General features: G+C 36.9%; 1 protein-coding gene across 3 annotated transcripts; it reads right to left on the bottom strand.

Annotated features, from left to right (window-relative positions):
- Window positions 1-3,427: 3,427 nt before the first annotated feature.
- On the bottom strand, window positions 3,428-6,975 carry LOC145108102 (uncharacterized). 3 transcript variants are annotated; one of them, XM_079045097.1, is made up of 3 exons: window positions 6,699-6,975; window positions 5,599-5,700; window positions 3,428-5,464 (listed from the first exon to the last, which is right to left on the bottom strand). In XM_079045097.1, exons 1-3 carry the CDS (start codon window positions 6,886-6,888, stop codon window positions 3,627-3,629), a joined length of 2,130 nt encoding a protein of 709 aa, XP_078901223.1. In that variant the 5' UTR covers window positions 6,889-6,975; the 3' UTR covers window positions 3,428-3,626. The 3 variants fall into 3 exon arrangements, with proteins under 3 accessions (XP_078901223.1, XP_078901224.1, XP_078901225.1); XM_079045098.1 differs by having other exon boundaries at window positions 5,599-5,685; XM_079045099.1 differs by having other exon boundaries at window positions 5,599-5,881; window positions 6,699-6,911.
- Window positions 6,976-11,913: the final 4,938 nt, after the last annotated feature.

Below are 11,913 nucleotides of genomic sequence, written 5' to 3'. Positions count from 1 at the left end.
TCATTTTTGGCTTGATTTTTATAAAAATACATATTTTCGGCCCATTATAGACAATTTCATCTTTTTGGTCCAAATTTTTATATTTTCACATCCTTAACCCTTCTTATCAAAAATTTACATTTTTGGCACAACATTCTTGAAAATGACATTTAAGCCCACAAAAGATCAAAATTACAATTTTTGGGCCCAAAACCGTGAGAAACCCAAATAAGGCCCATTTATGAAAATGTTTACATTTTTAGTCCTTGTAAGGTCTCAAATGTCGAGATTAGCCATGTTTAGCAAAAAATTCCTTTTGAACCCCTTACTAGCCGTGAGTTACATAAATAACCCATATTTTTGTCACTTTGTCGATTTTAGCCCCTTTTATGAAATTTTTCTTAGCTTCAAGTAACCTAAATGTATTTTAAACCTTTTTCTTGTAAGATGAGTTGAAATGAGTGTTCTGTCATACCAATATCATCATCTTTTAGTAGATCTTTAAGTTCATGAAGTTTCTAACACATAAACACATATAACTAGAAAAACACACAAAATCATGAATACACACATAGATCTACACAAAACGACTTGTATTCTCCCCCAAAACAAAGTAAAAATCGAAAATAGGTGGTATGAACTCACTTTGCTTTGAAGTTTTCGGTTTGTGGTGAGGAAATGAGAAGTTCTCAGTCCTAGATGTGTTCTTGAGAAGATTTTCGAGATCTATGAAGTCCCAAGAGCATGGATCATGAAATGATGTGGGTTAGGATGACATTTTTGGTGTAAACTTGAAGTTAAACCATAAAGTCAAACAAGAACTTATCAAAAGTGATGAGCTTGATGAAGAGTTCTTAATGTGCCCTTAAAACTCACGAAAACCAGGAGGATGGAGGAGGAAAGTTCTTGTGCTAGAGAGGGAAATAAGATGAGAGAATCTTGAGTTTGAAAATGAAGAGTGATGGTGGTGATGGAGGCTTTTATGGCCGAGAGTGAGAAGAGAGGACAGAGAAGGACTAGACCTTGCATGGAAGTATGGGATTTGGTAATTACATGAGGTGTATTAAGCTTAATTACATGAAGGATATTAATGAGGTGTCATGATCTTAATATGCCTCCATATTTCATTTCTCCCTTTTTTTTTATTGGGCCGAGAATGGGGAAAGGAAAAAGGGAATGAAAGAGTTTGGGCCTTTTCTTGGTTTAGTTCGAAATTATGAGGCCCAAGATGAAGATTTTCGGCCCATTGGGCCCTTATGGGGGGTTCACGGCCCAATAGTGATAAGGAAAAAGGGTTTACGGCCCAATGATGCCCAAGAATATAGTTTACGGCCCATTAGGGCTTATGAAACCATTTATGGCCCATCATGGCCCATTAGAGATAAGATGAATCATTCTAGGTCCACATTACCCAAAATACTTTAGTTTCATGCATGTAGGTCCAATTAGAGCCCAAATAGGGTTCCTTGGCCCAAAATAGTCAAATTGAAAGTTTACTGGTCCATTAGGCCCAATAAGAGGATCCTAGTCCATAATAAATTTGAGCCGGGATTTTTAGGGTTTTTAACCCATAGTTGAATATATGAGATGTATTGCATTAGGTGTTGAACTTCACTCAGGAGTTTTGATTCAAATGGATGATTTCATTTTAGCATATAGTATGATTTTCACTTAGAGTACAAGTCTTACAATAGTTGATGTTTACATGAAAATAGAATCTGCTAGCTAAAAATGCTAGTTGTGACATTAACTAAATTGGTATAATCTTAAAGAATAACATTGAAGTCATTTTTGGGTTGCCCTCATAACCAAGAAATAGCTTGGACTGATTATAAGAGATAGACAAATGATTTACTAATATATAATATATGATTGATATATTAATTGGAAATAGTAATATGTAATTAAAAATAATCAGAATTAATTTGGAATTAATTCTAGGTTAATTAGAATTAATTAGAGGTACAAGGGTTGGACTGCAATTGTTCAACAGTTGAGCAAAAGAGACAGTTCAAAATCTTCCTAAAAGTGGACAGTTTTGGAGCCCTTCTTTAGGGTTTTTGAAAGCCTCCAACTCAGATAAGGAAAAAGAAATTGAATAAGGATAAAATACTATTGTTTTATTATTCAAATTTAGGGTTTCTAGATTATTTGGCAAGTATAAATAAGGGTGTCCCCTAGCCAAATTTGTTCATAACCTTTCATACCTCAAGAAATCAAATTGCTCCTCTCCCCTCTCTTCTATATTTGATCCTAGGGTTTTAGGTGTGATACATTAGAGACTACCAAATAATTGTAGCTTGTTTTCCAAGGAGATCTTCAAGTGTTTGATTCACCTAATTTGAATTAAGCAAATGTATGTTTTCTACTCATGATTTCAATTATCATTGGGTTCTAGTTTTGTTTCATAAAATATGTTGTTATTAATAGTGAAAAGGCATAGATCCTTTTAGATTACATGTGTCATAAGTGTTTATGTGAAATTCCACAAGTACATATGATTTATAACCTAAAAACCCCCATTAGCTCATCCAATGTAGAAATGGTTGTTTGACTTGATCCATATTTATGTAAGTGAGGTCTCTCCCATACAATACTTGGACAGGGTGAAGTGTTGTACCGATACTCGGTCCAAGGCAATGATTGGGCCTAAGTTTTAGGCTTTCTTTGAATGAAACACCTCAAATACGTCTCCATCGTCTTATTCACCATTTTGGATTGCCATCCGTCATTCTCTATTTAAGCAAAGTATCATGAAAACGAAAATCTCTTTAAAAAAAAACCCATAAAAGGCGATGGACATTGGAAAACCATAAAGTCGGAAAATTTCTTTAACAAATAATGTCGCCACTGTTACCATGTGAATGGATGTTTCAAGCTCAAAAATAGTCTATCTGCCACTATGAACACCGTATCCACGAGTGTGAGACTTGGGCAAAGATTCCACAAAATAAATCGATATCGCATCCTACCCATGGTTAGGAAGGCTTAGGAGCTGAAGTAGATCCAAAAGATGCATAGTGGAGTGTTTATCTTGTTGGCATATCTTACACTCCTAGACATATTTGATGACCGCTTTTTGTATTCGCATCCAAAACCACTTCATGGCAAGTCGTTGGTATGTCTTCAATTCACCGGAATGCGCCTGAATCGTGATACCCATGGAGCAATTTAGGGATATAAAATGAAGATTGTGTAACTACTAACTAAAAAAGTTGATTTTTTGGCATTAAGAAATTCAATGCACCAAAACATCCTTTACTCTTGCTACCAATATGAGCAATGTGCTTTATCTTTTACCCACAATAACGACATACTTATGTTTCTTTACTGATAATAGCAATTTACTTTATGTTTACCTATAAAAGCAACATACTTACATTTCACTACTTATATGGGCATAGTACATTTGTTACGTATTGCTATTCTTGATAAAAGTACACTGCTATTATGAATAAGGAGTTGCTATCACATTTCAAGAAAATGTAATTATGTTTCTGTTTTGGGTAAAAATGATATAACCACATTGCTATTACAGTTAAAAATAAAGTATATCTTCTTCTGCAGCCGACCACTATCTCCAACCACACAAAACCTTCATCAAAAACTTGGAGTAAACAACATCATACAATCCAATTTGTTCATTTTCATTGAACTTGATGTGTTCCATGTTCATCATCAATCTTCCCAACTGCATCAAGTATTGATGAATAAGTAATATCATCATATTCAAAACCACATGATCTCATCTCCCTCATCAACTTTGCAGCCTCCTCAAACATACCCGCATGACTAAGACACCCAAGAAGAGTATTATAAGTGACAACATCCGGCTTCAACTTCATACGTTTCATATTTTCAAACATAATCATCGCCCGATGTGGGCCCCCGCTTTTAGCCACTCCATTTAAAATAATATTATGCGAGTTTATATCACCTACACAACCACTTTCTTCCATATCCCTCATTAAAGAACACGCTTCATCTATCAATCCACCCCTTACCATACCCGACATGAGTGCATTATATGCATACACATCAGGAACAGATCCAAGTTTCTTGATTTCATTAAAAAGATCTTTCGCTTCGTTTAATTTCCCACATTTTCCTAAGTTTTTTATCATTATAGCATAAACCCTTGAGCTAGAATTCCCACAATTCTCTCTTAGTTCTTGAAACAACTCGTTTGCAGCTTCATAACGTTTTGCTTTTCCAAGTGTGTTGATTAAACTACAGTAAGCAGCTGGGCATGGAGGGAAACCCTTTTCGTCCATTTCTTCTAGAAGTAATAATGCTTTTTCTACTTTATTTGTTTTACAAAAACCATCGATTAATATGGAGTAAGTGAAAGAGGTGGGAACAATGTTGTTAGTTTTCATCTTCTCAAACAATGAAGAAGCTTCATGGGAAGCTTTGGGTTCAAAAAGAGCTTTTATCATAGTGTTGTATGTCACCACATTTGGTTCAATTTGAAAAGATGACATTTCATTGAACACCTTCCGGGCATCAGATAAACGACCACTTTTCCCCAATATGTTGATGACATTGTTTATGAGAATGACATCAGGCTTACAACCGTGTTTGACCATGTCTATGTATATCCCATATGACTCTTCTACCCTTCCAGCTTTCCCAAGCCCCCTTATTAACTCTGTGTAGGTGTATACAGTAGGCATACAACCTTTCTCTTTCATCTCTGTTACTAAATCTAGAGCTTTTTCTACTTTACCAGCTTTGAAGTATATTGATAATAAAGTCGTGTAGATCTTAGCATTTGGATGAAACCCATTTTCCTTCATTTCATCAAACAATCGTATAGCAGGATTATCATGGCCTAATTTGGCAAATGCTGACATTAGAGCACTGTATGTTATAGTGTCGGGGAAGCAATTACCTTCATTACACATCTCACTGTAAAGATCATACACTTTTTCAGGGTGATTTTCTTGCATTAGCATCAGGATAATGGAGTTATAAGTACTTGCAGTTGGCTTGCACTTGCGACCTTTGACTTGATAAAAAAGTGAGAGTGCTTTGTTGACCATTTTAGCCTTGCCTAATAGTCTCACAATGTCTGATAAATCTTTAGGATCGATGACAACTGATTGTCGAACCATTTCTTGGATCATCTTCCACATCTCCCCGAACATTTCAGAGTCAGATAAACAAGAAATTAAAGTCATGTAAGTAGTGGAATCATGCACGAAATGTCGTCTCTTTCCAGCCCACTTGAAAAATTGCATCTTGACATTAATGTCCACATCTATGTTCAAAACCTCACGAACTAATCGATGATCAACTCTTAATTTCAGTACCTCTAGAGCCTTTTCTGCATCAGGCCCCCACTTGAATATCTTCAAAATCCTGATAAATCTCTCATCCAACATCCTTGCAGAGCTCTTTCTTGATGTTCTTTGATTGGTGGGTAAATTCCTTGAATCTTCTCTGGGACGCGACAACTGGAACATTTGAACGATTTCATTTTCTGCAATGACAAATAAATATGCCCAATTTAAGATACAGCAGATGGATGGAGATGATGCAAACATAGGATAATGAAATGAAAATGATGAACTGTCTTTGAAGCTGTAAGAGAACAAAAAGAACAATGCACATTACCTGTTTGCTTAATTCTCTCATAATGAAAAGGCGTGGTAGTGATCGACCGTCGTAAACTGATTGACATGTTCGTCGTCTTTGTCATCACTTCACAAAGTATAGCTGAAATACATAGGGATGAGCAGAACCGGGTACCCGCCTATTTTAGCCAGAACCGGAACCGCTCCCGGAACCGGCGGTTCTTAGGTTTTGGGTATTGGAACCGGAACCGCCTACACCAATTCCTAGAAAATTGGAACCGCTCCCGGAACCGCCGGAACCGGTTCCGGTTCCGGGTACCCGGCTTCATGATAATTTACACTTTTTATTGTATACATTTCATTGAAATAAACTTTTATAAACAATAAGAGACTAGGACTACAATATAGAAAACTAAAATAATCATAAAAACTTGATCTCAAAACACCATCCCAACACAATTGGAATTTAGCAAGTAATATAACAAAATGACAATTTTCAGCAATAACAAAAGTCAAAACAGCAAACAGCCAAACAACATTCTGCAAGTTTTCAAACAGCACAAAAACAGTAAAACAGCCACAGCAAAACAGCATCAACAGGAAACAATAAACAGCCAAACAACAACAGCAAAACAGCACCAGCAGCAAGCAAAAAACAGCAAACAGCAAGCCAAACAGCAACAACATCATTCTTTGTTATTGAAGAAACATTAGAATAATGATTATATAGTTTATTCAAAACCTCAAACACTTGAGCATATAGTTCTTCAACCTTCTTGAAGTCCAAAGGATAGATTTTTCTTAGAGAAAACTTCACAAATGAATGGAAGTAGCATATGCTTAACGATGCTTAACAGTTAACAACATCAGTTAACCAACTCATCTCAGTTAACAGGTTATCAATTCATATGAGAGAAATTCGAAATTGAAATTGGGGAAAATCGAAATTGAATACCAACTTATCTCAGTTAACCATTAACAGTTAACAATTAACAATTTAACAAGTTCTTGTAACATATGCAAAGCGATGGAACCGAGCAATCATCGACATAAAAATCTAACATATGCAATAATCGAGTGGAAGTAACCGATGCTATCACTGACAAAAAAATCTAACATATGCAAAGCCATGGAACTAACCTTGAACAGGAAGATGCGATTGAGCCGATTGAGCAGGAAAATACGATGAAGAAGAAGAACTGCCCGGGATAGGATGTTGCAAACTCGAGTACTCAACAAGACTCACAAGAGGGTTACGTGAAGTGAACATGAGCTGATGAGCATTCAATATTTTGAAGAACGACTGAATGAGAACCAGAGTCAAGATCATTCAGCTCAAGAACGAGAACGAGAGTACAGAGTAGAGGCTGAGAAAGTGTCGGCGTTTTTAGAATGAATTCAAGAAAAAAAAACCTAACAAATCTTACGTCTTTGACCTAAAGTAAATAACATTTTTATTTTTTAAAAGCAAAATCATCAATATATATATATATATATATATATATATATATATATATATATATATATATATATATATATATATATATATATATATATCCTATTCTAATAAATGAATAGTTTTAATCTCCATTTGACATGTGTCACTCTAATACAACTCTTCATTAATATCATCCCACAAGTTAAAGAGATATATTAGGGAACACTTCAAAATTTAAATTTATTTTTTCTAATTATATGTTAAATTTGAAGTTATAATAACTTTAAAAATTTGGTATATCTCATAATTAATGATTTATTTAAAGTAATTGATAAATAATTTATGAGTTTTTACTAAGAAAATTTAATTTATTTTGTAACCGTGGTTCCAATATATATATATATATATATATATATATATATATATATATATATATATATATATATATAGTATTTGCTTTAGAAAAGGCGGGTACCCGCCGATACCGGTTCCGGGTACCCGGTATTGGAACCGGAACCGTCGGTTATCCAGCGGGTAACAGTTTTAAGAAATTGAGAATTGGAACCGGAACCGCTTTAGGCGGTTCCAACACTTTGGGAACCGGAACCGCTTAAGGCAGTTCCGGTTTCAGAACTGGCAGTTCCGAGGCGGTTCCGGTTCCGAAAGCAGGTACCCGCTTTTTCTGCTCATCCCTATAAATACATACCTAACCTTCACAGTTCCAAATCGTCAGATGCATGATTTACCGTTTGAAACCCTTTGCTGGCGTCGCAAAACATTCCCGGGCAACTGAATCTTACCCGAGTCACAAAGGCTTAGGTTTGGAGATTTCGAGTTCAGAAATTTGATATGGTACAGGAATATAGGGGGTGGGGAGGAGAAGGGAGGTGTGGCAATGGTGCGGAAGAGGGTTCGATGATTAGGGTGTTTTTGTTCTAGAAAGGGGTTCAGTTTTTCCAGAAAAACATAAAAAATAGATACCGAGTATTCGAGTTTACTAAAAAATTTAGAAGTTAAAAATGATTAAGATGTATTTTTCATTAAAAAAAACGTGTTTAGATATATAATTTTTTTGATTTTTATTTTTTACTTTTTTGTTATTTTAAATAATAATATTTTATAAACTACCTATATAAATATTGTGTACGATTTTTTAGAAGGGATAATGACTTAAAAAGGTAATATATTTTTCGATTTGTACACATTTTGTCATTGAGTTTTTTTCGTTCATATTTACCCCCTTCAACTTGTTAAACTGTACACATTCAGTCATTATGACCGGTTACTTCAGGTTAGCCGAGAAAAATGACTTAGGATTTGTTTGATATCTTGCCGACTCGGTTCAGGTCACCATGTTCGATAATTGGTATTTTTGTTTGATCCGGTCCAAAACCACTGACCCACTTTCTGACTCGGTCCCATATTAAAAAGAAGCTGACTCGGTCATTTTGCTTGATTGCCCTCATTTGTCCTTCTACCAAAACACAATTGTTCTTCACACCTTTTTTCTTCGTCGCCAAATTGATGAACAATATAACTACATCGCTTCTTCCTCAAACTCCAACCACCTCTTCTAATGCTCCAGCAACCACTTCTTCTGCCTCTAACCCTCTCGCCGACCACCATCTTCGCTGCAGCAGACAACCCCGTCGTTGGTACTCCACCATCGTTGTAGTACGTTTTTGTACTAGTCGGCTGGGTATGATATCGACGACTGGTAAAATTGAAAAAAAAAACTTATATTTTATGTAATTGATTGTGTATACCTCCTTCATATAAGGCAGTGATTCACTAATTTGACTAGTTCGATATGGTTGACAGTGGATTAAGAATAGAATGAAAATTTTAGATGGTTAAAGAAGTTGCAGTGGAAATAGTTGAGGGATGGATAAAAGATATCACAATATCTTATTTTTGTGTGAGATTAAGAGATAGGAATGAAGTTTGACTTATCTGGAATTAAGAAAAAGAAGAGCTAGTTACTGCCAAATGTTTTTCTTGTCTATAGGGTACATCCTAGACATTGTTTACAAAGGCAACTCCACTATCCATTACTGTGACAAACAGTTTGTGTAATGCCCCGTTTCGAATAAAGTCCTAAATCGAGGTTGAGGCCCGAGGAGCGGTCATCATAAGGATTAGGGCCCTTATAAAGGTAACACTTAGGCCCATTTGGATGTGGGTAATGTAGGTATGTGACCCAATAGTTAGATTTGCACTTTGGAGTCAAGGGTAAAGCGGGAATGTAGTGTTTCAGACTTCTTTTATGAATTTTGGATTTTAGTTCGGTCGGTTTTCAGGTTCAATAAATTTGATAGAAGTGTGGGGCTTCTCGTTACCTTTTCATGGATATAAAGTTCGTCGGAAACGGACTTAGAATGAAGGAGTTATAACATTTTAAAGTTATTAGCAGAATTGGTCCTTAACGGAGAAAGTGTAACGCCCCGATCCTCAGGTATTAATTTATGGTTATAATTTTCATAATTTCAAGGTCTACTCGACGAGTTGGATGCCCTGACTCGTCGAGTAGCAACGGGTTGGGCCACGTGTTTAAGTGACCTACTCGCCGAGTCCAAGATGGGACTTGACGAGTAGGAGCTGGAGGATGAAACCCTAATTTCCGGGGTTTTGCACCCTTTTTAAAGGATCATTAGCCTCCTTTGGCCTCCTTACAGTCCCTTGAGAGTCCAGCAAACCCTAATATGTGTGTGTGCTCCATTTGTGTGCTTTAAGCTTTGGAAGTGGATTCTTGGTGAGAAGAGCTTGGAGAACAAGTGACTAGAAGCAAGGAACGTGTGGGGATCAGAAATCTACCTCAGTTAGAATCATTTGAAGGTATCAAGTCGTTACCTTGACCTCATTTCCTTCTGGATCTCATTTGGGTAAAGATTAGGGCTTTTATAGCATATTATGAAGCTTTTCTTGTGCATGAGCTAAGATCTGAAGTTGCAACTTCAGATCTGAACTCCCTTGGGTCTCTAAGTCCATAAAGCTTCCAGCTTTTGCAAGTATGAACCTCTCCTTAGGTGTAAAACTCCATTACTAGTTTGGATTTGTTATTATGAGTCTCTATAACCTTGTATGCACGTAAAGTTTGCAACTTTACGTGATAAACATGCCTTGGGAAACTGGATCTGCAATATGGAACCTTAAAATGGCTTAAAAAGCATCTGAATGGATGGAGGACTGAAGGGACTCGGCGAGTTGCATGGTCAACTCGGCGAGTTCGATGAAGATTGTCATGCAAGGACTTCTACATGGACTCGGCGAGTCAGTAGGGTGACTCGGCGAGTCAACTGGGGTTTTCCCGACATTGGACACGCATGAACTCGGCGAGTTGTAGGGAAACTCGACGAGTCATTGGGGGGATTTCACGACTACTCGAGTTCTGGAAGGACTCGACGAGTCGGTGACTACACTCGACGAGTCGGGTCAAAATGGACTGTTGACCTTAACCGTTGACTTTGAATTTGACCAAGGGTTAACTATTTGGCTTCTGGGGCATTTTGGGAATTTATGAACATGGTTGTGTGGCGAATATAGTTGGTGGAGTTTGTGGTGGTGACCCGAGAGTTTGAGCTTATCTTTTGAGTCGACAGTTGCGAGGTGAGTTATCCTCACTATACTCAAGGGTCTAAGGCACCAAGTCCGGCCCTTTGGATTGTTATCTGGACATGTTATGCTAGTATGATCTGTTAGATCGGTATCCTAGAGGGTAGGATGGTATTATGTGGTATGTGGTATGATCTGTTAGATCGGTATCCTGGTAGATAGGATGGTATTATGTGTTATGTGTTATGATCCGTTAGATCAGTTGTTGTCTATAGACTGTTATGTGATTATCTGTTATATGTGCACATGTTTGTTCGGCGGTTGAGGCTTATCTGCTTTGTGCGAAAGCCAATAGACCTGGGCATTCCAACCAGTTGGTTGTGGGTCGTGAGTATTCCATCCCGAAGATGATTGGAATCATAGTATGTGGGTATTCCAACCTGTTGCTTGTGGGCCTGGGGTATTCCATCCCAAGGATGATTGGACCCATAGTATGTTGGCTTTCCAACCTGATGGTTGAGGGTCTGGGGTATTCCAACTCGATGATTGACTGGACCCATAGTATGCTGTTTATGATTATATGTGTATTGTTGTGGGTATGGGTATTTTGGGGGAACTCACTAAGCTTTCGGGCTTACAGTTTCAGTTTATTGTTTCAGGTACGTCAGGGGATCACGGCAAGGCGAAGGCGTGATCGTACAGCTCCTCATGTTTTGTTTATGTTTCTGGGAAAACTCTGATATAGACTATTTTGAAAACAAATTTGTAATCACTGTTAGTTTTTAAATGTTTTGAAAAGTTTTAAATTGGCTTGAATTTTATGGGTGTTACAAGTTGGTATCAGAGACTTGGTTTGAGTGAATTGGAGGAACATTCGTGTGAATCCAGTCTCAAATCAAAGAAAGATTTTCAAAATGATTTCTAAATGGTTTTCAAAATTAGTAAAGGAGGATACAGGGTGTACGATCAGCCGGAGCCAGTAAGTAGACTCCAAAATACCATACAATTATTTGATTATGTGATATGTTAGAACAACATGCTAGTGCTAGGCTAAGGATATTCATGAATTGCATGATAGAATTGTCTGATTACATGATACATGCTAGCCTAGCTTTTCCTTTATATGAGATTCACATCATTACTGTAGTTGCTTAGTGTATGCATCACGGTTATACATAATTAAGATCTTATAGTCTGAGAATGTTGATTTGGCCTTATGTTCTGTTCTTGTTTGATTGGGAGCTTAGGGTAGGATTGGATATTCAAAAGACTATGGGGTCAAACGTTATGTATGGCTACCATACACTAGTGCTGCAGGGTTTGTAATGCCCGCAAATTCGGGATAGTCAATTTAGAGACAATAAG

This window comes from Lactuca virosa, chromosome 4 (genome assembly GCF_052849685.1).
Source record: "Lactuca virosa cultivar CGN04683 chromosome 4, Lactuca_virosa_CGN04683_v6, whole genome shotgun sequence".
Classification (NCBI taxonomy): Eukaryota; Viridiplantae; Streptophyta; class Magnoliopsida; order Asterales; family Asteraceae; genus Lactuca; species Lactuca virosa.
Note: the sequence above shows the minus strand (reverse complement) of the source record. Positions and strands in the feature narration are given on the sequence as shown.

What these genes read in the sequence shown, in the direction of transcription:
- LOC145108102 (XM_079045097.1), bottom strand. Translation starts at nt 6,888, where the DNA reads ATGATCTTGACTCTGGTTCTCATTCAGTCGTTCTTCAAAATATTGAAT. An exon ending in ATCGCATCTTCCTGTTCAAG is followed by an intron (nt 5,701 to 6,698) that starts GTTAGTTCCATG and finishes TATGTATTTCAG; the next exon opens with CTATACTTTGTGAAGTGATG. An exon ending in TGAGAGAATTAAGCAAACAG is followed by an intron (nt 5,465 to 5,598) that starts GTAATGTGCATT and finishes TTGTCATTGCAG; the next exon opens with AAAATGAAATCGTTCAAATG.